The following is a 24,597-nucleotide window of genomic DNA, read 5'->3' as shown; positions in this document are numbered from 1 at the left end:
ACTGGACCCCTATTTTTCACCATATACATAAAATAACTCAAGATGGATTCAAAATTCAAATATAAGACCTTAAACTATAAGAACCTTAGAAGAAAACCTAGGAAACACCATTCTGGACATTGGCCTTGGCAAATAATTTATGACTAAATCCCCAAAAGCAATTGCAATAAAAACAAAAATTGACAAGTGCTCAAGTAGACTCAAGAGCTTCTGTACAGCAAAAGAAACTCATCAACAGAGTAAACAGAAAACCTACAGAATGAGAAAAAATATTTGCAAACTATGCATCCAGCAAAGGTCTAATATCCAGAATCTGTAAGTGCCTTAAACAGTTCAACAGCCAAAAACAACCCCATTAAAAAACAGGCAAAAGACATGAACATACGTTCCTCAAAAGAAGACATATAAGCAGCCAACAAACACATGAAAAAATGCTCAACATCACTAATCATCAGAGAAATGCAAATCAAACCCAAAATGAGTTACTGTCTCACACCAGTCAGAATGGCTATTAGTAAAAAGTCAAAAAAATAACATGCTGGTGACGCTGTAGAGAAAAAGGGAACAGATATACACTGTTGGTGGGAATGTAAATTAGTTCAGCCACTGTGAAAAGCAGTTTGGTGATTTCTCAAATAACTTAAAACAGAACTACCATTCAACTCAGCAATCCCATTACTGGATATATATTAATAAAAATCATTGTACGGAAAAAGACACAAGCCCTCGTATGTTCATCAGAGCACTATTCACAATAGCAAAGACATGGAATCAACCTAGGCGCCCATCAGTGTCGACTGGATAAGAAAATGTGGTACAGATACACCATGAGCTACTTCTTATGTAGCCATAAAAAGAATGAAATCATGTCCTTTGGAGCAACATGGATAAAGTTGGAGGCCATTATCTTAACTGAATTAATGCAGGAACAGAAAACCAAATACCACATGTTTTCACTTATAAGTGGGAGCTAAACATTGGTTACACATGGACATAAAGATGGCAACAATAGGCACTGGGGACTACTACAGGAGGGAGGGAGGGAAGGGGGCAAGGGTTGAAAAACTATTGGGTACTATGCTCAGTACCTGGGTGATGGGATCAGTTGTACCCCAAACTTCATGCAATATGCCCAGGCAACAAACCTGCACATGTAACCCCTGAATCCAAAATAAAAGTTGAAATTATAAAAATAAAGACAATAGAAAAAGAAAAAAATTCTAAAAATTCCCAGAGGGTCTAAAAATTTTTTTTCTTACTAAGGAATAAGAAATCAATTGGCTTTGGAATTTTGGCCCTGTCTGAGATGCTAGAAGACAATTGAAGAATGTCTACATTATTCTGAGAGAAAATTATTTTCAACATGAACTTTCATATTCAGTTGAACCATTTTCACACTTAAAGACCAAAGTTTTTAGACCTTCAAAGTCCCAGAAAGTTTATTGTTCATATCAGTTGGAGTTTTTTGTTGGAAAGCTATACAAACTGACTCTGGTTGATTAAGCAAAAAGGACTTTACTGCAAAGATTTTAGGTAGTATCAGGAAGGCTTGAAAAGTAGGTGGAGGCTGAGTGCAGTGGCTCATGCCGGTAATTCCAGTACTTTGGGAGGCCGAGGTGGGTGGATCATCTGAGGTTAGGAGTTTGAGACCAGCCTGACCAACAAGGCGAAACCCTGTCTCTACTAAAAATACAGAAATTAGTCAGGTCTGGTGGCAGGCACGTAATCCCAGCTAGTAGGGAGGCTGAGGCAGGAGAATTGCTTGAACCTGGGAGGCCGAGGTAGAATCCTAGAGAGACCAGCTCCAATGCCACATCCAAAATCATGCCACAAGAGTCAACTGGTGTGAGTCCTCTCTTTTTCTGCTTCTCTGCAACACTTGTTCCAGGCTCAGATCTCTGAAAGGGAGCATAGGTTGGCCAAGCCTGAGTTGGGGATGCCTGCCCTGGCACCTATGGAGCAAAAGAGAGTGTTTGCTTTTGTCATCTTTTAAAGCAGAAGGCAGTTCAAAGATATTCTAGCAAAATGAAAAATAAACCCTTTTAGGAAGGAAGGAAGAGGAAGAGGAAGTTTTGGGCTACGTGTCATGGTGGAATGAACTCAGGTGTGTGATGAGAAGAAATCCCAGTATGACTTATTATTATTATTATTATTTTGGCAGGTCCAGAAGGCATTTCTGCAAGTTGGAATAGGAAGTTAGAAGGTCCTTGAAGACTGTCTCGAAGAATGAAGTAGTTACCATGAAATCGATGGTGTAAATATGCAAGTGCAAATGTGGAATGATAAGGAAACAAAAAGTATTTCTCTTTGGGTTAATAGAAAAATATCAAAAGGAAATTATGAGAAAAATAAGAATTGTTATGGGATTATAATGGATCAAATGTTAAGTAAAGTAGAAAATGGTGTGAACTGGGTAAATGATGGAGTAAAAGAAACTTTCTTGAAATTGTAGCCAACCCTTTGAAGATTAGCTATTTCAGTAGAAGGGAGAAGATGAGATATAAGGTGAATTTGTATTTAATCATGTTGGGGCTCAGCAGTTGCTTCAGTTTTATATTAGTTTATTTCCTCTTAAAACTCAAGCAAAGTTTAAAAATTGAATACTCTTTATTAGATGCATTACTTTCATTACCAGACACAACAATATATATATTTTTAAAGTATTTCAGGCCAAGAAACTCACAGGAGGTGTTGGAGGTGGGTGGCTGGCCTCTTTTGTCTCTTTATTATTATATTGAGTAGGGCTTCAGCTTTTTCATGCAATCCTGAACTCCCGGACCACTGGGTTTGGCACAGACTTGCCGCCCCTTCTTGGTGAGGAATCTGGGGAACAAGGGAGAGAAAGATTACAAACTGAGGTGTGGGCAGATGGAGACAGGGGGCCCCATCCTCCCTGCTCCTCAGATTTCCCAGTCAACACAGCCTGTTTTTTCCTTTCTCTGCTGATGGCAGCTCAGGGACAGTGTCCTTTTGAGACCCTCTCAGCCTGTGGGACTCCTTAATGACTCATGGAAGTGTCCTTGGGAAGCCTTGTGCTTGCTTTCTTCTTCCTTCCCTATCTCCTCTCCACTGGGAGTGTCTCATCCCTGATGCCCTGCAGAATCCTCGTAAGGACACAGCTGCCCTGTATCTGGCAGGATCCAGAGGGTGGAACCCGATGGACGCCCATCCGTCGTGTCCTCCCTGCAAGATGCTGTGGGCTGCTTCTTCCCCAACACATGGTTGGTGAGCTTGGCACTTACATGACACCTGGCTTGGAGCACTCGCTGCTTGTTTCAAAATAACTTTTCATGAGTGAACATGGGATGCTTTGTGAGATGTAGGAGGTGCAGCAGTCAGCAGCAAAGTGAAAGCCTGCAGCAAGAGAAAGCGTCATCTGAGGGCAAATCTTTCTCCTCGAAAGCACAGTGGAGGGTGAGAAGGCACAAGCCTCTGAAGACATGTTTCTCCTCCTCGGCCAGCACTTGCTGGCCTCTCCCTGCTTCAGACCCTCCCCAGGGTTTTGCCATGTGTCTGAGGGCACTCAGTGTGGGCCACAGCAGGACCAGGAAAATTTCCCCCAGAAGGGGAAGGCATCTGCAGACACCTGCAGGCATCAGAGAGCACCTTCTTCTCCAAAGGAGCAGGCTCTTGGGGCAGCCAGAGGGGAACAGAGAAGGCATCTATGGAGGGGGTCCCCCTACCCTGTCCTGATCTTCCTTGGAGATATTCACCACCCTCAGGACCCTCTCATTCTCCTCCCATTCTGTAAACAGGGACAATGGATCCCATAGTGCAGACCTGCACCTGCTGGCTGCTTTTAAATGTATGCCGTATCTGATCACTTACTGTTCAGAACTACTGGATTTTCCAGTGGAAGCTTCGACATCATTAACTCTGTCTCTGCATCTGAAAGAAACAGTACAGGGAAGGAAATCACTGGGTGGCAGCAGTATGTTTCAACATCTCCACCCACCCCATTGCTCATCCTCCTCCTGAGGCAGAGAGGCTCTGAAGCTGGACCACCACCACCTGTCTGGGTTCTAGGCCTGCCTCCTGGCCCATTTATTCCATTACGGCCCTGAGACTTTTCAGAGACTTTTTGAAAATGTAGACATGAAAACTTTGTATTGACTCTGAAATACTAAAAGCAACTGAACCTAACACGGTTCAGTTAATGGAATGTCTACATGATGTGACACAGTCTACAAGTTTTTCTACACATTTCTGGAATAATTTTTTATTATAGGGCTCTGGAAACAGAGAGGTTTTATCAGCGCTTATGGTGGCACAGTATCCCCTTAAGTGAAGTGAGTCTATTATGGTCTTTATTCATCCCAGTTAGCAGAAATATTCATGTGTTTGCTACAGAAAAATTGCTGTGTTTGATTGAAATAGTCTTCCTTGGCCCCACCAAGGATAAGTACCATCTAGGTATGTATTACTTTTTTTTTTTTTTAATTGAGACAGGGTCTTTTTCTGTCACCCAGGCTGGGGCGCAGTGGTATGATCATAACTCACTGCAGCCTCGAGGTCCTGGGCTCAAGTGATCCTCCTGCCTCAGCCTCCTGAGAAGCTGGAACTACAGGTGCGAGCCACAATGCCTAGCTAATAGTTTACCTTTTTGTAGTGATGAGGTCTTGCTATGATGCCCAGGCTGGTCTTGAACTCCTGTGGTCAAGCAATTCTCCTAGCTCAGCCTCCCAAAGTGCTGGGATTATAGGTGAGCCACCATGCCTAGCGTGTATTACCTTTTAAAAACCAGAGAAATTCTGTATTCCAAAATACATCTAGCCTGATAGGATTTTGATAAGGGATTGCATACCTGTATTATGCTAAATAGAAAAATGCAGCCAGGCGTGGTGGCTCAGGCCTGTAATCCCAGCACTTTGGGAGGCCGAGGTGGGCAGATAACGAGATCAGGAGATTGAGACCATCCTGGCTAACATGGTGAAACCCCATCTCTACTAAAAATACAAAAAATTAGCCGGGCGTGGTGGCAGGCGCCTGTAGTCCCAGCTACTCGGGAGGCTGAGGCAGGAGAATGGTGTGAACCCGGGAGGCGGAGCTTGCAGTGAGCTGAGATCGTGCCACTGCACTCCAGCCTGGGCGACAGAGCGAGACTCCATCTCAAAAAAAAAAAAAAAAATCTTTACAGTGGCCAGGCGCGGTGGCTCACACCTGTAATCCCAGCACTTTGGGAGGCCGAGGTGGGCGGATCACCTGAGGCCAGGAGTTGGAGACTAGTCTGGCCAACATGGTGAAACCCCGCCTCTACTAAAAAGACACAAAAATCAGCTGGGCTTGGTGGCGCATGCCTTAATCCCAACTACTCTGGAGGCTGAGGAAGGATAATTCATCGAACCTGGGAGGCAGAGCTTTCAGTGATCCGAGATCGCACCACTGCACTCCAGCCTGGGAGACAGAGTGAAACTCCATCTCAAAAAAAAAAAAAAAAAAAAAAAAAATCTTGACAGCTCGGGAGAGACTGCCCATTGCAGGGCTAACCAATTCATAGAGATAGCTAAGGGTTTAGACCTTTCATATACAAATCAAAAAATCCTGAGCCCATATGCCCAGCCACCTCCTTTGCTAACGCACACACACCAAGCCAGTATTTCCACTGCTCTAAATCATCCTAAGGATGAGTACTAGACAGCTAGAGACTATCCCTATATCCCAAAGCCTGAAAGGCTTATTCAGACTACCCAGCCCTAAAGTGTATGCTCTGTGCTGCCTTGCTTTCCCCCGAGAAACCCCAATAAAGGTTCTGGCATAGGTTGTCCCTTCCCTCCTGTTTGTGACTCCTGCCCGTGACTCCTGCCCTGGATGCTTCCCTTGGGGCCCCGTGTGGCACGGTGTACCTCCTTCTCTTGGGAAATGTAAATAATACATTCTTTTTTCAATGTCATTGACCTCTTTGCATTGACATTCACCTCCACAAATTAAGATTCCACAGGAACAAGTGAGACAGTGATCTTGGGTGAGTCACTTACCTGGCTGGTTCCTTTTCCTCTCACAAATCATTATTTTACACCAGATGGTAGATAGCAGTTCTAGCACCATAAAATTGTATGATTCTTTTTACAAATTTACAATTTAATTACAGTTCTTTTGTTCCAGCTAAAATATCAGCTAAGGGAAAAAATCAGATAATTTTTGCTGTGAAAAGGGAAATAATTGGCCCCAAATGGGACCAGTCATCTGTGTACATTTCCCCGCCAGGGTCCAAAGGCTGCAGACAGAGCCAGGTCTATACCCTGCTGGTGCTTTTTAAATAAGTTCCATAACCATGTCTGGGCTGGAGAGTAGTCACAATGTGTCTCCGTCCCAGAGCTTGAGTTACCATGGACCTGGTCACCTGGGAGAAAGCTCACTGGACTCACCATTTGTGACCCGGGCCTGGGATCCAAGGACAGCAACAAGCATGAGGCAGGAGAGGGCAGCCACGGAGACCTTCATCCTCCTGGTGGGCAGGCAGGGCTGGCCGAGGACTCCTGGGCTCACTGCTTCCTGGCTCCCCGGGATACCAGCTCTGCCCTTGTATTTATAAGAAGAGGAGGATCCAGGAAGTCCCAGGGCAGAGGTCAGAATGCTCTTCTTTAGCTATATAATAGTTACCATGCAGTTTCTAAAAAGAGAACAAGGCTGAGAGTGCAACAGAAAGTAGGGGACAAAGATGACTTGAACTGTCCCTGTGGATTTCCCGAATTATCCCAATAGCTACAGGCAGATAAAAAAAAATGTTTCAAGGAAGAGTCTTCCCTCCAGGAGATTAATCTAATCCTCTAAGCCTGAGATAGGAGTGGGGGACTATCTTAGACTCTTGGATTCAGGATTGGGACGTGGTGAATGCTGCCTTTTTTCCCTTTCCAGTTCTATTCCTGTAGTTCCAACCAGGAGGTGTTAGCAGTGGTGAATCCATATCAGTCTGCAGCAGCCTCAGTTCTTGCCTCCTCAGAAGAAAGAATTCAACTGAGGGGTATAAGGCAGAATGAGAGACCGAGACAAGATTTAGAGCAGGAATGAAAGTAAAGAACACTTGGAAAAGTGCCAAGCAGGTGACTGGAGAGATTCAAGTGCCTGGTTTGACCTTTGGATTGGGGTTTTATATGCTGGCATTCCGCATGCGCAGTGGTCTGCCAGCATTAGGGAGGGGCTGCATGCACAGTGTGCTTACTGGAGTTGTACGCATGCTCACTTGAGGCATTCCTTCTTGACCAGTCAAGTGTTCCTAGGTCACATACCAGTTGAACTCTGCCATTTTGCCTCTTAGTGCACATACTTGAGCCTACTTACCTGACTCCTGAGATCTTAATGGGAAACTGTTGATCACCAGTTTGAGATATTTCTATCTATTGGGAGACTGTCTTTGCTGGTGCTGGCTTTGACCAATTACTGTTTTAGAGAGACAGTGTAACAACTGCCTGACCATCATCTGATGGTTGTCTGACATTCCTGGTGGGGCAGGGGGCTCTCCTGCCCTGCTCATGTCTGAATAACTACCTACTATGAAACAGGGATTTTTTTTTTTTGAGATGGAGTTTTGCTCTTGTTGCCCAGGCTGGAGTGCAGTGGTGCAATCTCACTCACTGCAAACTCCACCTTCCGGGTTCAAGCGATTCTCCTGCCTCAGCCTCCTGAGTAGATGGGATTACAGGCATGTGCCACCACACTCAGCTAATTTTGTATTTTTAGTAGAGACGGGGGTGTTCACCATATTAGTCAGGTTGGTCTCGAACTCCTGACCTCAGGTGATCCACCTGCCTCGGCCTCCCAAACAAAGGGACTTCAAAGGTAAGAATGAGTCAAGCTGGCCACCAAAATGGAGAACTGGAAAATCTCAAGATTAGAGGCTAGAAGACTTTCCCAGGCACTGATGATGCCACGTCAAGTTCTAACCACCCCATCTTGGACGTTCAAGTGCCTCCAAAGCCTATGATAAAGGGTGGCCACCAGAGGGAATTCTCTAATCTGCGAACTTGGCTGTGATTTTTCAAACAGAATCTGCCAGTGGCTTCTCATGGACTTGAGTCAACTCCAAGGTTTGTGTATGAGTGTAGAAAGTCCTTCAGAATAGGGTTCTCCTTATATGCACAACTCCTCTAGTTTCTAATGTAATGGCATTTAAATGCATATTAAGTTTAAATAGTGATGCACCTATTAATTTAGATTTTATACTTTTTTCTTTTGGAGTGAAGTTTTTTTTCAGGACCCCAATACTAAATGCCTAATGGGTAAATTGGCCCTGTGCAATACTAATTCCTAGCAACCCATTAATTCTACTCAGCAGTCAGCTCTGCCAGAAAGACTTCTTGGCTGTCGCCCCCACGAGGCTGGACCAGGTGTCCCTTTTCAGTGTTTCTGGTACAGCATCTATCTGGTACTGAAATCTACGATAGCACCAGTCACATTCTATTTTAAGTGCTTATTTATTTAATGGCTCTCCTCATTCCCCCGCCCCCATACAACAGGCTGTGTGTGTGTGTGCGTGTGTGTGTGTGTGTGTGTGTGTGTGAGACATTAAAAAAAAACATGGCCAGGTACAGTGGCTCATGCCTGTAATCCCAGCACTTAAGCTTGAGCTCAGGAGTTCCAGACTATCCTAAGCAACATAGCGAGACCTCGTTTCTACAAAAAAAAAAAAAAAAAAAAAAAAAGCCAGGCTTGGTGGCACGGGCCTGCAGTCCCAGTTACTTGAGAGGCTGAGGCAGGAGGATTTCTTGTGCTTGGGCGTGCTGCAGGCTGCAGTGTCCTATGATCACGCCACTGTACTCCAGCCTGGGTGACAGAGTGAGACCCTGTGTCAAAACAAAACAAATCAGCCACATAACATGAGATTTACCCCCTTAACAAACTTCCAAGTGTGCAGTTACAAGGTCCTTGAAGAATGTCTCCAATGGTGAGATAGATACTGTATCTGCTGCACAAAAACCATCGCATTGCAGTAAAGAGTTATTACTCAGATCAATCTCATCGAAGGTTCACAGGTTAAAGGTTTTTGAAAGGTATTTTGGGGGAGGAGATGAATGTGGCTAGGCAAAGGGAGCTTGCTGCTGACTGCTTGGGGGGTGCAATCATAGAGGTGTGGGAAATTCACCTCCTGTAGGCTGAATGGCTTCTGGGTGGTGCCGCAGGAGCTGTTGGTGGGTCCAGGTGGAACCATCATCAGTATCTCAATGCAAAAAAAAACCGAAAAGGTATCTCAGAAGGCCAAACTTAGGTTCTACAGTAGTGATGTTATCTGCAGGAGAAATTGGGAAGTTGCATATCTTGTGACCTCCACAATAGTGGCTGGCAATCATTTATGTCTGCACTTTCACCTTAGCAAAATTCAGGCTCCTCTATCCTCCTAGCCTGGTAGTCTCTCATTAGCTTTACAAAAGTGGTTGAGTTTTGGGGAAGGGCTAATCATCTAAACTATAAACTAAATGTCTGGCAGCTTGAAAGCTAAAGGCAAGAAGGGAGTGGGCTAGATCAGATCTTCCCATTGTCATGGTTTTCTCACTGTTATAATTTTTGCAAAGTTGGTTTCATTACCATAAAACAAATGGTGTGAGTCTGCAAGTACAAATGCAGAATGATGATAATGAAAGGAAGACGAGTATTACTCTCTTGGTTAGTAAGAAAAAAGGTTGCTAAAAACCTTAGCCAAAATAAATTTAACAGAGTTTAACTGAGCAAAGAACAATTTGCGAATAAGGCAGCCTCTTGAGCCAGAGTAGGTTCATAGAGACTCCAGCACAGCCACGTGGTAGAAGATTTATAGACAGAAAAAGAAAAGTGATCACAGGAAATGGAAGTGAGGTACAGAAACAGCTGAATTTATTACAGCTGGGTGTTTACCTTATTCAGACATGGTGTGAATAGGTGGCCCCCTTTGACTGGACAAAACTCAGTGATTGGCACGAGAGTAGGTTACAGCCTGTTTACACCTCGATTCAGGTTACAGTTCACTATGTACAGATTAGGCTGAACTTAAAATAAGTGAGAAGGCAGCTTTAGGCTAAAGTTGATTTAACAAGGTCAATTAAAAATTGCTGGAAAATAAGAATCTACATGAGGTTATCATGGGTTAAATATTAAGTAAATGACAATGTTGTGTCATCTGGGCAAATGATAAAAGACAGTTTTTATTTTTGTTTTTTAATTTTTTTCTTGAGCTAGGTCTTGCTCTGTCACCCAGACTGGGATGCAGTGGCTTGATCATAGCTCACTGTAACCTCCAGCTCCTGGGCTGAAGTGATCCTCCCACCTCAGCCTCCCAAAGTACTGGGATTACAGATGTGAGCCACCACACCCAGCCAAAACACCGTTTCCTAAACTGTAGTTAAAACTTCAAGACTAGCTCTTTTAGTAGGGAGGAGATAAGATGTAATATGAATTTGTGTTTACTTTCTTAAGGGTTATAATAATTTCAAGCTTTTATCACCTTCTCAGGGCATTTTTCTAACACAGTTGTGATTTAGTGTTATAAAAGTTATTTGGTTATTGATCAGTTTTCTCCTGTTGATTTCTTAGACAAATCACACTAAAAGTAAGCATAGAGCTTAAACTTTTTTTTAAATAAAAAATGTTTTGTTGTTGTTTGGAATTGTTTAGAATTCAGTGCTGTCTTTTGAATTTTATGAGACAGTTTTCCAAGGTGTACTAATTATACATATAAATTTATATACTTTAATAGAGTTGTATATAAAATTAATACTAACTACATCTTTAAATGTTTTTCTTAATGTTCTTTAAGTTTAGAGGCGAAATCTCTTAGAAATTGTTACTGTAGGTAGCTAGTCATACATAAACAGGGCAGGAGAGGCTCCTCCCAACCAGGAATGTCACGTGACCATCAGGTGATGGTCAGGGGGTTGTTAACTGTCTCTCTAGAATATTAATTGGTTGCAGCCAGCACCAGGGAAAGGAAATGTGCCTATAGATAGAAAAAACCTGAAAATGGTCATCAGCATCTTCCTGGTAAGATCCCAGGAGTTGGGCGAGTGAGCTCATGCATGCGCGTCAAGAGGCAAAATGGTGGAGTTTAACTCATCTAGGACCTTCTGGGGGCATTCCATCAGTAAAGGGAAGAACACCTCAAGTGAGCATGCATACAGCTCCAGTAAACACACTGCATATGCTCCCCTCCCAAGTAGGGCATTGCGCTAGTGCTTCCTACCCCAAGGGAAGAATCAGGGGAGAAGGGACCCAAGACCCCAGAAGTATGCCAACATGTAAAACCCTGATTCAAAAGGTCAAACCCCACACCTGACCTCCAAAATGTCTGCTTGGCCTGCTTCCAAACGTACTTTACTTTCTTTTTATTCCTGCTGTAGATCTTCTCTCTCTCTCTTTTTTTTTTGAGATGGAGTCTCACTCTGTCACCCAGGCTGGAGTGTAGTGGCGTGGTCTCAGCTCACTGCAACCTCTGCCTCCTGGGCTCAAGCAATTCTCCTGTCTCAGCCTCCCGAGTAGCTTGGGTTACAGGCACCTGCCACTACACCCAGCTAATTTTTATTAGAGATGGTGTTTCACCATGTTGAACAGGCTGGTCTCAAACTCCTGACTTCAAGTGATTCTCCCACCTAGGCCTCCCAAAGTGCTGGGATTACAGGTATGAGCCACAACGCCTGGCCTGTAAAGCTTCTTAATAAACTTTCACTCCTGCTCTAACACTTGCCTCAGTCTCTTCTCACTTAGGCCCCTCATTTGAATTCTTTTTCCTGAGGAGGGAAGAATTGAGGTTGCTGCAGACCTGTACAGATTTGCCACCAGTAACTCGAATAACTTCCTCTGCTAACTAAATTTATATCTAATAAAAAACTTAGAAATAGATAAAAGGGACCAGGCGCAGTGGCTCACACCTGTAATCCTAGCACTTTGGGAGGCCGAGGCAGGTGGATCACAAGGTCAGGAGTTTGAGACCAGCCTGGCCAACGTGGTGAAACCCTGTCTCTACTAAAAATACGAAAATTATCTGGGCATGGCGGCATGCGCCTGTAATCCCAGCTACTAGAGAGGCTGAGGCAGGAGAATTGCTTGAACCCGGGAGGCGGAGGTTGTAGTGAGCCGAGACTGCACCGCTGCACTCCAGCCTGGGTGACAGAGCAAGACTCTGTCTCAAAAAAAAAAAAAAAAAAAAAAACCAGGTAAAGGGATGACTGCATGGTTTTCAAGGTCATATTACAATGTTGACTAACAGGCCCAACCTGGCATTCCTTAAATCTGTAGGGGAATGAACTTTTGATTGATTTCTGTTTACCATTGATCAGGCCCTAGATTCTGAGAAAGTACTTGTTAAATTTTAAACTTGTGTGTAGCCAGATGCAAATGATTTCTGTCTATTAAAAAAGATAATCCCACAGGTTACAGGTTTTTTTATTGCCCTATCCACAGGATATTAATGTGTGCTCTAATTTAACAAACTTACTTCAGAACATCATCCCCAGTAAACTATACAAATCTCTGTTACTCAAATGATCTTTGAATTATTTTAATAGTTCTCTCACTAATGAGTTAAATACATCTTTGATGCATATTCAATCTAAATTGGATGAGTAATATTTTTAGTTTTGTAAAAGTTGTATTATGATGTCCCTTGTTTTGAAGATAATGCTTATCCAAAGTTCAGTAATTCCTTTAGTTTCTTTTTCCTCTTAAAATTCAAGTAAAGGCTGGGCATGGTGGCTCACACCTGTAATACCAGCACTTTGGGAGGCTGAGGCAGGAGGATCGCTTGAGCCTAAGAGATCAAGACCAGCCTGGGCAACATAATCAGATCCTGTCTCTTCAACAAATAAGAATTAGTGGAGTATGGTGGCATGTACCTGTAGTCCCAGTTGATATGGACGGGAGGCAGAGAAACACTGGGTAGAAGAGGGCAGTTCCCTGGCAAATGCCCCACCCTCAAGCCTGGGAACCCACGGCCCTAAATTGGAACAGGCATTCCTGTTTTTGCACCCAAATGTTGCCTTTTCCAAGACTACTCTGGCCTGCCACGCCCCTATCCTGTGTCCATATGACAGCTAGGCCTCCATGAAGGGAAAGAGAGCCCATATTACTTTTACCCAAAGGAAAGAGAGAGGCGGCAGGATCTTGGAAAAGAGGCAGATCCAACAGTTCTGCCTCTTTACCTCTTAAACCCCAAACTCCATGAGCAGAGGAACAAAACGGCAGTGGCAGAGAAGGAGAGACGAGAAGGAGCGTCTGAATGTCAGGAGAAGTTCGGCTGGGGACAGTTGAAGAGGAGATCAGCCGCGGGATGGCTGAACTCCAAGGGAAGATCATCTTCCCACTCCATCCATTCTCCAGCTCCCCATTCATCCCATAAGAGCCACATCCATAACTCATTAAAACCTCCACATTCACCATCGTTCAAGTCTTCTTGAACGATGACCAGATTCTTCCAGGATGTCAGACAAGGACCTGGGTACCAAGAGGGCAGGGTATCACCCTGAGTCTCCACAGAGACGAAGTAGCCGTCTGCAGATAGCAACTGCTAAAAGAGTATTAATTGTAACACACCTTTGGATGCTACCATGGGGCCAGAGCCCAAAAGTGCTTGCCCCAGCTCCTGCACCTTCCCATCTGTGTGTTCCCCCTCCTATAAGGGGTAAAGTGTGTGACAGTGGAGCAAATGAGCCACACCCCTGTCGCAAGTCCCGTGAGGGGGTCAGGGAACTCTCCCATTTCATCTGGGGGCTCGTCTGGGATACAGCACAAGGATGAGTACAGATTTAGAACTGTCGGATCTGCCTCTTTTCCAAGATTCTGCCACCTCTCTTTTTCCTTTGGGTAAAAGGAATATTGGCTCTGCTTCTCTTCATGGAGGTCTAGCTGTTGCACGGGATGGAATAAAGTCCTGGGGCAACAGAAGCCATCTTTTGTTGCTGGAAAGCTCCAAGACTGAACTCTGTAGGCCAAGAACCCCAGACTTTGCTGTGGTATTTTCTTTCATGGCTTGAAATGGCTCCTATCTCTTCTTTTATAGTATTAAGGGCTTTGCTGCAACTACCGAGATGTTACTAAGTACAAGGTATGCTTGGTTCAGCCATCAGATGTGCAATTCACAACAATGTAGTTTCTGTTTCTTCTTAGAGGTGCCATCCCCAGCCGCAGGTGTGTGCAGTGCATGAGTGACTCCCCTCCTTCTCCCTTCCCCTCCTTTTCCCCTCCCCGCCTTCTCCCCTCTCCTACCAGCTCTGCACATGAGCTGCACCCAGTGGCCACGAGGGGCGGGAGAAAACCTTGGCTGCCGCTGGGGCCCTAGTGCAGCTGGCTGGCCGGTGCCTCCCACTCACTGCACCAGCAGAGCCTCTCCTCCCATGGTTGAGGGGTCCTTACTGGTCTGAACCAGGGGCGGAATACAATAAAGGAACCCATTTGCACAGAGCAAGAAGTTCCTTCCCTCTTTTTTAGTAGTATAAGCGGTTTCCTTTTTCTTTTCTAAGTGAGAGGGTTCCTTTCCCCAGCACGCTGCTTTTAATAGGGAAAATAACAGAGGAGCGACCCCTGCTGGCCGATAGCTGCAAATTCGGCAGGGCCCCTTTGAGACTTGATCTAAACAGATTCATGCAGCCCCTGAAATACCTTTTTTGTCTGAAACTCAATTCCAGCCTTCAGGTTGAGGCCCTAGAAAGGAAAACCAGATCTGAGGGATCCAAAGCCTGGCAACAGGCACAATGTAAATGGGAAGGACCAATTCCTGCTGACTAAAACCTTGCTTCATGAAAGGAGGCCATGCTCCATGACATAGATGAGGCCCAGGGAACTCAAAGGTTGTTGGCAGCAAGGGAAATAGGGCATAATGTGTAAGAGTGGATACTCTCACCCCCCCAGGCCCCCCTGTTAACATGAGTAAAAGCCGCTTCGGCACCCATGGGTGGCATCTGCCAAGGTCACTGGTACATGGGGACAAAAAGACAGAAAATGGGGATGCCTGCTTTCTCTCCATCAAACCCTGAGTTATCACTAAAAGAAGGGAAGGAAATGAGGGTCACCTCTATTTCTTGTCTTTCAGAATGGGCGATCAGCTGTCTTCACCACCCCCAGCTTATACTCCTCTAGAGTGTATCCTGAACCACTGGGACTGCTTTGACCCTCAGACTCTGGAGGAAAATGGCTCATAGCCCTCTGCACAAAGGTTTGGGCAAATTATGAAGGACTGGCTTGGCCTCAGGAAGAAACCATTCATTTCGATATCATCCAGCAGTTGGAGCTTTTCTGTAAACGTGAGGGCAAATGCTCTGAGGCCCCATATGTGCAGGCTTTCTATACTTTGCAGGGCAATCCAGACCTTAGCTGACAATGTAGAATTAATCCAGACTGGTTTGCCATCTCGGGAGAGGCTGCAAGGGGCAATCCCAGGGAAGTAAAAAAACAAATCCCAGAGGCATCCCCAGCAGAGGAGCCAGCTCCCTCCAGCCCTGCTCCTCCAGGTCCACCCCATCCTCCCTATCCAGCTTCAGTCTCTCACTTGCCCCCTCCTAGAAATTCTCACCCTAGACAAGCCCCAGTCTCATTCTTTCCCCTCCAACAGATGCCTGGTGAATTTGCCCCATAAGGTCCAGGTACTCTTCTCTCTACAGAACTTGAAGCAAATTGAGGGGGATCTTGGCAAGTTTTCAGATGACCCTGAGAGATATATAGAGGCTTTTCAGAACTTAGCCCAAGTATTTGAGCTCTCCTAGGAAGATGTCATGTTGCTTTGAACCAAACCCTGACTAACACTGAGAAGCAGGCCACTCTGCAAGTGACAGAGAGATCTGGGGATGAGGTTTGTATCATATGTAGCACCCAGGAAAGGGGGTGAATATTATCCAACTGGAAGAGAAGGAGTATCAATGAATGTCCCTAAATGGGATCCCAATGACAAGATGGGAGAATGCAAGAGGAGAGTTTCAGGTGTGCATAATAGAGGGCTTATGTAGGATTAGAACTAAGCCTCTCTACTATATCAAGATATCCATGAGAGACCAGGGATTTAATGAAAATCCCACTGCCTTCTTGGGGAGGCTAAGAGGGACCTTTGTAAAGCATAGGCCTCTGTGTCCCGATTCCATCAAGGGACAACTAATCCTAAATGATAAATGTATTACTCAGGCAGCCCCTGATATCAGAGGGAAGTTGCAGAAATGGGCCCTGGCATCGGGGAGTACTTTAGGAGACCTCCTGAAAGAGGCCAACTTGGTCTTTTACAGTACAGATAGGGAGACACAAGAAAGAGGCAGAAGCTTTAAGGGTCACCATGCAAACCCACAAACCCCAGAATTCCTAAGGTGCATCTGTTAACTCCTACAGATGTGGCAAGAACAGTTATCTCTCTTCTAAAATTTAACCACACCCATGCAAGTCTTAATTTCTTTCACTAAGGTGAAACAGCTCAGGGTACAATGTTGTTAGTATATTACACTTCCTATTTCAGTAATCTTTGGTGGCAAGAACAGTTATCTCTCTTCTAAAATTTAACCACACCCATACAAGTCTTAATTTCTTTCACCAGGGTGAAACAGCTCAGGGTACAATGTTGTGAGTATGTTACATTTCCTATTTCTGTAATCTTTGGCACTAGATTATTTCTTTGTATAATACACATGTTTAACCCATACATACTTAACACCTTATAAAACTTGTTTTTTTCTCTCAAGTTTGAGGTCATGAAACTCCAAATGGTCAGGCAACCGGAGCCTTGGATGATGACTCCCTTTCCCCAGGGATCCTTAGATAGACCTCTGGGAGGAATCTGACTTCTGTTTTCCCCAAAACAATGTCCTCTGTCAGCAGGAAGTAGCTAAGATTGGTCATTGTCCATATTCTAATGGCAATTAGATGGGCCTCTTAGAGGGGGGAAATGATACAGATACAGGCAAGGAAATACTGGGTAGAAGAGGGCAGTTCCCCAACAAAGGCCCACCCTGAAGCCTGGAAATCCATGGTCCTAAGTGGGAGCAAGCATTCCCATTTTCATGCCCAAATGTTGCCTTTTCCAAGACCACTCTGGCCTGCCACACCCCTATCCTGTGCCCATATAAACCCCAAGCTCTACAAGCAGAGGAACAGAAGAGCAGCAGAGTAGCAAAATGGCATGGCAGAGGAGAGAAGAGAAGGAGCATCTGAACGTCAGGAGGAGTTCGGCTGAGGACGGTTGGAAAGTAGATAAGCCGGGGAAGGCTGAACTCCAGGGGAAGATCATCTTCCCACTCCATCCCCTTTCCAGCTCCACATCCATTCCTCTGAGAGCCAACTCCATCACTCAGTAAAATCCCCACCTTCACTATCCTTCAGGTTGATGTGACCTGATTCTTCCTAGATGCCAGACAAAGACGGATACCAAGACAGCAGAATATAAAAGGCTGTCACCCTGACTCTCCACTGAGTGGAATAGCCATCCACAAAAAGCAACTGCTAAAGAGCATTAATTGTAACACACCCCTAGATGCTACCATGGGGATGGAGCCCAAAAGTGCTCGCCCTGGCTCCTGCACCTGCCTGTCTGCATGTTCCCCCTCCCACAGGGGATTTGAATGTGCAGCAGCCTTGCAAATGAGCCACACCCCTGTCACAAGTCCTGTGAGGAAGTCAGGAAACTCTCCTCTGTTAGCCCAAGTGGTGCCATCAAGTAAACCCCTGCCATTTTGTACACCCTGATCAGGGAGGAAACTTCCATAGGGGCTCAGGCCATGAAAAGCATTTTGCCAAGCAGATCCCAGGCCACACTGCCTGACTGCAGGAAATGGCTCCCTTATTACATCCTGCCAGGCAGCTAGCCACACTGCCCCACCTCCCCTGTCCAGACCTATAATTGCCCCAGTCTGTATGCAGGACGGGGGCTCCAGCACTCGCTGGTGTTCCCCTTCCACAGGTTTCTCTGTCCAATAAACCTATGTTGCTGTCGAGCTTCCCCACCTTGTATGTCTCTTTTCTCTGTCCTAACACCCTGTTTCACAGCTACTTGTGGGGCTGAGGTAGGTGGGTTACTTGAGCCCAGGAGGTTAGGCTGCAGTGAGCCAAGATGTACCAGTGCACTCCAGCCTGGGTGACAGAGACCCTATCACACAAAAAAAGTGAGAAACTCTTTATTAGATGAATTGCTCTAAATCCAGAACACAAGAATAAATGCTTCTTAAAAAAATAATTCAGGAAGGTAGTTGAGGCAAAAAAGTTGGTGGCTGGCAACTTGTGTCCCTTCACCTTGACAAGTTCAATTCTTCCTGGTCTTGATCCGTGTGTCCAGCTTCAGCATTCTCATGCAAACCTGAACTTGCTTATCACTGGGGTTGGCACAGAAACGTCGCCCCTTCTTGGTGAGGAAGCTAGGGAACAAGGGGGAGAAAAGTTACAAACTGAGGTGTGTCCAGCACATGGGGATAGGGGGCCCCATTCTCCCTGCCCCTCAGATTTCCCAGTCAACATAGCCAGTTTTTTTTTCTTTTTTTTTCATTCTCTGCTGATGGCAGCTCAGGGCCATTGTGCTCTTGAGACCCCCTCAGCCTGTGGGACTCCCTAGTGACTCATGGGAGCATCCTTGGGCAGACTTGTGCCTGCTTTCTTCTTCCTTCCCCACCCTTTTCCCCCTGGGAGTGTCTCATCCCTGATGCCCTGCAGGATCTTCCTAAGGACACAGCTGCCCCATACCTGGCAGGATCCAGAGGGTGGGCCCTGATGGACACCCGTCTATCAGGTCCTCCCTGCAAGATGCTACAGAGTCCTTCTCCCTCAACACATGTTTGGTGAGCTTGGCACCTACATGACACCCGGCTTGGAGCACTCGCTGTTCGTTTCAAAGTAACTCTCCAGGAGTGAACACGGGATGCTTCGTGGGGTGTAGGAGATGCAGCAGTCAGCACTAGTAGCATGGAATCCTGCAGCAAGAGAAAGGGTCATCTGAGGACCAATCTTTCTCCTCCAGAGCACTGTGGAGGGTGAGAAGGCACATGGCTCAGAAGAGATGTTTCCTCCTCCGTGGCCAGCACTTGCTGGCATCTCCCTGCTTCAGACCCTCACCAGAGTTGAGCTGTGTGTCTGAGGGCACTCAGGGTGGGCCACAGCAGGACCAGGAAAATTTCCCCCAGAAGGGGAAGGCATCTGCAGACACCTGCAGGCATCAGAGAGCACCTTCTGCCCCAAAGGAGCAGACTCTTGGGGCAGCCAGAGGGGAACAGAGAAGGCATCTATGGAGGGAGTTCCCATAGCCCGTCCTGATCTTCCTTGGAGATGTTCACCACCCTCAGGACCCTCTCATTCTCCTCCCATTCTGTAAACAGGGACAATGGATCCCATAGTGCAGACCTGCACCTGCTGGCTGCTTTTAAATATATGCCGTATCTGATCACTTACTGTCCAGAAGTACTGGATTTTCCAATGGAAGCTTTGACATCATGAACTCTGTCTCTGCATCTGGAAGAAACAGACAGGACAGGGAAGGAAATCACTGGGCGGCAGCATTGTTTCAGCATCTCCACCCACTCCATTGCTCATCCTCCTCCTGAGGCAGAAAGGTCCCTGAAGCTGGACCACCACCACCTGTCTGGGCTCTAGGCCTGACTCCTGGCCCATTTATTCCTTTAGGGCCCTGAGATTTTTCAGGGACCTTTTGAAAATGTAGACATGAAAACACTGTGTTGACTCTGAAATACTAAAAGAAACCTCAAAATCTAACATGGTTCAGTTAATGGAATGTCTACATGATGTGACACAGTCTACAAGTCTCTCTACACATTTCTGGAATCCACAGGGCTCTGGAAACAGAGAGGTGTTCATCAGCTCATATGGTGGCACAGTATCCCTTTAAGTGAAGTGCAGCTATTATGGTCATTATTTATCCCAGTTAGTAGAAATATTCATGTGTTTGTTACAGGAGGTTGCTGTGTTTGATTAAAATACTGTTCCCAGGCCTCATCAGGGATAAGTACCATCAATATATGTTTAAGTTTTTTACTAAATCATTTTTAAATCGTGGTTATATATATATATAACATAAAATTTGCCATTTGAACTATTTTAAGTATACAGCTCAATAGCATCAAATACACTCAAATAACTATGCAGTTTTCATGGCCGTTCATTCATTTTGTGAAACTGAAACTCTGTATTCATTAAACAACAACTCCTCATGCTTCCTCCCCTTAATCCCTGACAATCACTATTTGTGTCGTGTCTCTGTGGATTTGACTAAGTACCTCATCTGAGTGGAATCATACACTATTTGTCCTTTTGTGACTGGTTTATTTCACTTAGCATAATGTCCTTGATGTTTATCCATGTTGTAGCATGTGTCAGAATCTCCTTACTTAAATTTTTATTTTTTCTTACTTCAACATTCAAGGGAATCTCCTTACTTTTTGAGGCCAAATAGATTCCATTGTATGTATGAACCACACTTTGTTTATCTACTAACCTTTTGATGGGCACTTAGTTTGCTTCTACTTTTTGGCTACCGTCATCAATAATGCTGCTATGAATATTATGGGTGTATAAAAATCTCTTCATGTACCTGCTTTGAATTATTTTGGATATATACCCAGAAATAGAATTGCTGCATCATATCATATTAACTTTTTAAAACCTGAGAAATTCTGCATTCCAAAATTCATCTAGCGCCAAGTGCTTTGGAAATGGGATTGTGGAGCTGCCTTATGCTTGTTAGGCAAATGAAACTAAGCTTTAAACATTTTTCCTTTCTTTTAAATTTTAATCCTTAAAGTTAGTTTATTTCCACAATTGACTGTCTCACAGAATAAAGCTAGCCTTAAAATTTGACCGGGTGCGGTGGCTCACGCCTGTAATCCCAGCACTTTGGGAGGCCAAGGCGGGCGGATCACTTGAGGTCAGGAGTTTGAGACCAGCCTGGTCAACATGTTGAAATCCCGTCTCTACTAAAAAAAAAAAATACAAAAATTAGCTAGTCATGGTGGCATGTGCCTGTAATCGCAGCTACTAGGGAGGCTGAGGCAGGAGAATCGTTTGAACCCGGGAGGTAGAGGTTGCAGTGAGCCAAGATGGTGCCACTGTACTCCAGCCTGGGCCACAGAATGAGACTCCATCTCAAAATAAAATAAAATATAATAAATATTTACTTTTAATATAATTTAATAACTATATTAAATATATTTTAAATATAATGTAATAACTATTAGATAGACTTTTTCTTTTTTTAAAGTTAAATTAAATTAAATTTTATTTGACTTTAAGTTCTGGTATACCTGTGCTGAACGCACAGGTTCGTTACATAGGTATACATGTGCCATGGTGGTTTGCTGTACCTATCAACCCATCATCTAGGGCTGCTGCATGCACCAGGTATTTGTCCTAATGCTCTCCCTCCTTTTACCCTCCACTCCCCGATAGGCCCCAGTGTGTGATGTTCCCCTCCCTGTGTCCATGCATTCTCAGTGTTCAACTCCCACTTACGAGTGAGAACATGTGGTGTTTGGCTTTCTGTTCCTGTGTTAGTTTGCTGAGGATGATGGTTTCCGGCTTTATCCATGTCCCTGCAAAGGACATGAATTCATTTCTTTTTATGGCTGCATAGTATTCCATGGTGTATATGTGCCACATTTTCTTTATCCAGTCTATCATTGATGGGCATTTGGGTTGGTTTCAAGTCTTTGCTATTGTGATTAGTGCTGCAATAAAGATACATGTGCATGTGTCTTTTAATATAATATATAAGTATACTTTTCATATATTTAAAAAATAAATATACTTTTAATATAATTTAATGACTATATTAAATATCTTTTAATATAATTTAATAAGGATATTAAATATACTTTTAATATAATTTAATGACTACATTAAATATGCATTTAATATAATTTAACAATTATATTAAATATACTATTAATAATTTTAAAGCTGGCTTTAAAGTTGATATTTACTTAACATTTTGAAACATAAAGACTTGGCAATAACGATTCAGCTGCCGAATTAGTCCCCCAATTGCTTTCCAGTGTTTTCAACTTATTTCTTATATGGTTACATTAAATGAATTATATGTAATGAGACATGTGGGTATATTTTAATATGCTCAATATGGTTTGGGTAAGGTAAAAAAAGATCTTAAATGGCCTTGTCGTTCTATAACTACTTCCTAATTAGCTCATATTTTAATTCCACCACTTAATAGTTGTGTGATCTACCAAGTTATCTAAGGTTCTGTGCCTCAGTTTTCTCATTTGTAAAATGTCAATAATAATAATATGAAAAACTATATAAAAATTGATGTTTTGTTTTTTCCCTACAAAAGTAACAAATTTGCATTTTTAAAAATCTAATACATATCCCACAGGGTTGTTAGGTGGAACTGATGTGTTAATATCTGTAAGACACTTAGAACAGTGCCTGCCCTGTACACAGGAAGTACTAGAAGTGCATTTGTTAAACAAAAAAATACGATGGTTAGGTGACCTTGGTTGAGTCATTTGTGTGGCTTGTTCCATTTCTTCTCCAAAATGATATGATAGATACTACTAGATGGTATGTAACAGTTTTAGCATCATACAATTCTATGCTTCTTTCTACAAATTTGTAATTTTACTACACTTCTTTTAATCTAGCACTTAATAGTCCTATGTCTGCTAAGGGAAGGTATCAAATAATTTTTGCTGTGAAAAGGGAAATAATTGGCCCCACATTGGACCAGCCATATGTGTATATTCCCCTCCCAGGGTTCAAAGCCTGCAGACAGAACCAGGTCTATACTCTGGTGCTGCTTTTAAATTAGTACCATGACCACGTCTGGGATGGAGAGTAGTTACAGGAGGGCAATGTGTCTCTGCCACAGAGCTTGAGTTACCATGAACCTGGTCATCTGAGAGAAAGCTCACTGGACTCACCATTTGTGACCCGGGCCTGGGATCCAAGGGCAGTAACAAGCATGAGGCAGGAGAGGGCAGCCACGGAGACCTTCATCCTCCTGGTGGGCAGGCAGGGCTGGCCGAGGACTCCTGGGCTCACTGCTTCCTGGCTTCCCGGGATGCCAGTTCTGCCCTTGTATTTATAAGAAGAAGAGGAAGTTACAGGGCAGAGGTCAGAATGCTGTTTTTTGACTTATGATAGTTAACAGGCTCTTTCTAAAAAGGAAACAAGGCTGAGAATGCAACAGGAAGTAGACGACAAAGATGACTTGGACTGTCCTTGTGGACTTCCCGAGTTGTTCCAATAAGTACAGGCAGAGAGAGCAAATACTTTATGATGGATCCTTCCCTCTGGGAGATTCATTCATCCTCTAAACAGTGGAGTTTTTTTTCCTTAGGAGCTAACCACCTTCAGATGCTCAAATAGCCTGTACACATGGGGACCACCAGAGAGAACACTTCAACTTGTAGAGCTGTGATCTCTGCCGGTAAACACAGCTCATACGACATCCCGTGATGTACAGCCCATGATGTGTACTCGCACAGCATGATTGTCTAGCGTAAGCTGAGCTACTCTAGAATATAATGGGGAGAGTGTAGGGCAAGGATGAGCACATGGGAGCTAAAATGTCCCCTTGTGGGGGTAGCCTGCCTTCCTTCTCAGCCCTGCGCTTAGTCTCTGGGAAAGGAATAGTCCTCGTCCAGTGTCTGGAGATGTCCTTGACTCCTCTGTTTATCTCATACCCCATATCTAATTCATTAATAAGTATTTTTGGCCCTACTTCCAAAAATATAGCCAGAATCTTATTATTCCTTCAAAAGAAAACTCCCATTTATTCTCTACTACTATTCTCAATGCTTCACTTCTGAGACTACCTGGTGTTAGCATAGACCACACAGGTTAAGGGCTCGGTCCCGTGAGACTGGCAACACTTCAGATGCCAATCTCAAATAGTGGGTCCCCAGGTTACGCACAACTTCTGTTTGACTTGGCTACACATCAGAATTTCCCAAGACCCCCTCCTCAGATTCCATAATTACTAAAGTAGCTCTCAGAACTCAGAAGAACAGTTTACTTACAGGGTTATTTTATAAAGCATACAACTCAGGAACAGCCAGGTCAATGAGATGCATAGGGCAAGGCATGGGGAGTGGGTTTGGAGCTTCTGTGTCCTCTCCAGGTGTACCATCCTCTCAGTGCCTCCACTGAACACTGTTCCAAGTTCACCAACCTGAAAACTCTCTAAACCCTATTCTCTTAGGTTTTTATGGAAGATTTATTACATAAGCATGATTGATTAAATCATTAACCATTAGTGATCAGATCAATCTCCAGCCTCTCTCCCCTCCCTGGAGTTTGGGGGTAGAGGCTGAAATTTCCAATCCTCTCATGGTTGGCTCCCATGGCAACCAGTTCTCATCCCTAAGGCTTTCCAAAAGTCACTTCATTGACATAAACTCAGGTGTGGTAGGAACTACTTGTCCAGACTTCCAGGTTGTATGTGCCTGAGTATTGAGCTGATCCTTCTTATACCTCAGCATCAGAGAATCCCCGGTGCAGGAAAAGAGGGGTGTGCATGATGGACAAGGTGAGGTGCTGTCAGATTATACCGTCTTGAGCTGGGCAGAGCCTGTGTGCAACTGGCTGCTGTAGTGGTGGCTACAGTCAGAGATAAAGCTGATAGAATGGAAGTGGTGTACAGAGGAGCCTGACACAGTATTAGATGCATATTTTTTTAGTGAAAGAAAATAAGGAATAGATTTCACAATATTC

At 44.3% G+C, this 24,597-nt stretch overlaps 2 protein-coding genes and 1 long non-coding RNA gene across 7 annotated transcripts; 1 reads left to right on the top strand and 2 right to left on the bottom strand.

Moving 5' to 3' along the window:
* Positions 1–1,421: 1,421 nt before the first annotated feature.
* On the bottom strand, positions 1,422–6,464 carry CCL15 (C-C motif chemokine ligand 15). 4 transcript variants are annotated; one of them, XM_009432372.5, is made up of 5 exons: positions 6,366–6,464; positions 3,829–3,888; positions 3,243–3,354; positions 2,684–2,823; positions 1,422–1,952 (listed from the first exon to the last, which is right to left on the bottom strand). In XM_009432372.5, the coding sequence occupies exons 1-4, from the start codon at positions 6,439–6,441 to the stop codon at positions 2,730–2,732; spliced, it is 342 nt and encodes a 113-aa protein (XP_009430647.1). In that variant the 5' UTR covers positions 6,442–6,464; the 3' UTR covers positions 1,422–1,952; positions 2,684–2,729. The 4 variants fall into 4 exon arrangements, with proteins under 4 accessions (XP_009430647.1, XP_009430648.1, XP_003315559.1 ...); XM_009432373.5 differs by having other exon boundaries at positions 1,422–1,898; XM_003315511.6 differs by lacking the exon at positions 1,422–1,952 and having other exon boundaries at positions 2,589–2,823.
* On the top strand, positions 6,414–17,859 carry LOC134808950 (uncharacterized). The gene is made up of 2 exons (XR_010153231.1): positions 6,414–6,565; positions 14,987–17,859. It is a non-coding gene; the product is annotated as an uncharacterized LOC134808950 (long non-coding RNA).
* Positions 17,860–18,025: 166 nt separating this feature from the next.
* CCL23 (C-C motif chemokine ligand 23) lies at positions 18,026–23,010 on the bottom strand. Of its 2 annotated transcripts, none has more exons than XM_001173936.7 (4): positions 22,803–23,010; positions 19,303–19,362; positions 18,713–18,878; positions 18,026–18,278 (listed from the first exon to the last, which is right to left on the bottom strand). In XM_001173936.7, exons 1-4 carry the CDS (start codon positions 22,876–22,878, stop codon positions 18,167–18,169), a joined length of 414 nt encoding a protein of 137 aa, XP_001173936.1. In that variant the 5' UTR covers positions 22,879–23,010; the 3' UTR covers positions 18,026–18,166. The 2 variants fall into 2 exon arrangements, with proteins under 2 accessions (XP_001173936.1, XP_001173941.1); XM_001173941.6 differs by having other exon boundaries at positions 18,713–18,827; positions 22,803–23,003.
* Between the last annotated feature and the right edge of the window lie 1,587 nt (positions 23,011–24,597).

This window comes from Pan troglodytes, chromosome 19 (assembly GCF_028858775.2).
Source record: "Pan troglodytes isolate AG18354 chromosome 19, NHGRI_mPanTro3-v2.0_pri, whole genome shotgun sequence".
NCBI classification, from domain to species: domain Eukaryota; kingdom Metazoa; phylum Chordata; class Mammalia; order Primates; family Hominidae; genus Pan; species Pan troglodytes.
The sequence above is the reverse complement of the archived record's forward strand: the minus strand, read 5'-3'. Positions and strand labels throughout refer to the sequence as shown.

What these genes read in the sequence shown, in the direction of transcription:
- CCL15 (XM_009432372.5), bottom strand. Translation starts at nt 6,441, where the DNA reads ATGAAGGTCTCCGTGGCTGCCCTCTCCTGCCTCATGCTTGTTGCTGTC. An exon ending in CCAGGCCCGGGTCACAAATG is followed by an intron (nt 3,889 to 6,365) that starts GTGAGTCCAGTG and finishes TGTTTCTTTCAG; the next exon opens with ATGCAGAGACAGAGTTAATG. An exon ending in AAATCCAGTAGTTCTGAACA is followed by an intron (nt 3,355 to 3,828) that starts GTAAGTGATCAG and finishes CTCTTGCTGCAG; the next exon opens with GCTTTCACTTTGCTGCTGAC.
- CCL23 (XM_001173936.7), bottom strand. Translation starts at nt 22,878, where the DNA reads ATGAAGGTCTCCGTGGCTGCCCTCTCCTGCCTCATGCTTGTTACTGCC. An exon ending in AAATCCAGTACTTCTGGACA is followed by an intron (nt 18,879 to 19,302) that starts GTAAGTGATCAG and finishes CACCCTCCACAG; the next exon opens with TGCTCTGGAGGAGAAAGATT. An exon ending in TGCTCCAAGCCGGGTGTCAT is followed by an intron (nt 18,279 to 18,712) that starts GTAGGTGCCAAG and finishes CTTGTTCCCTAG; the next exon opens with CTTCCTCACCAAGAAGGGGC.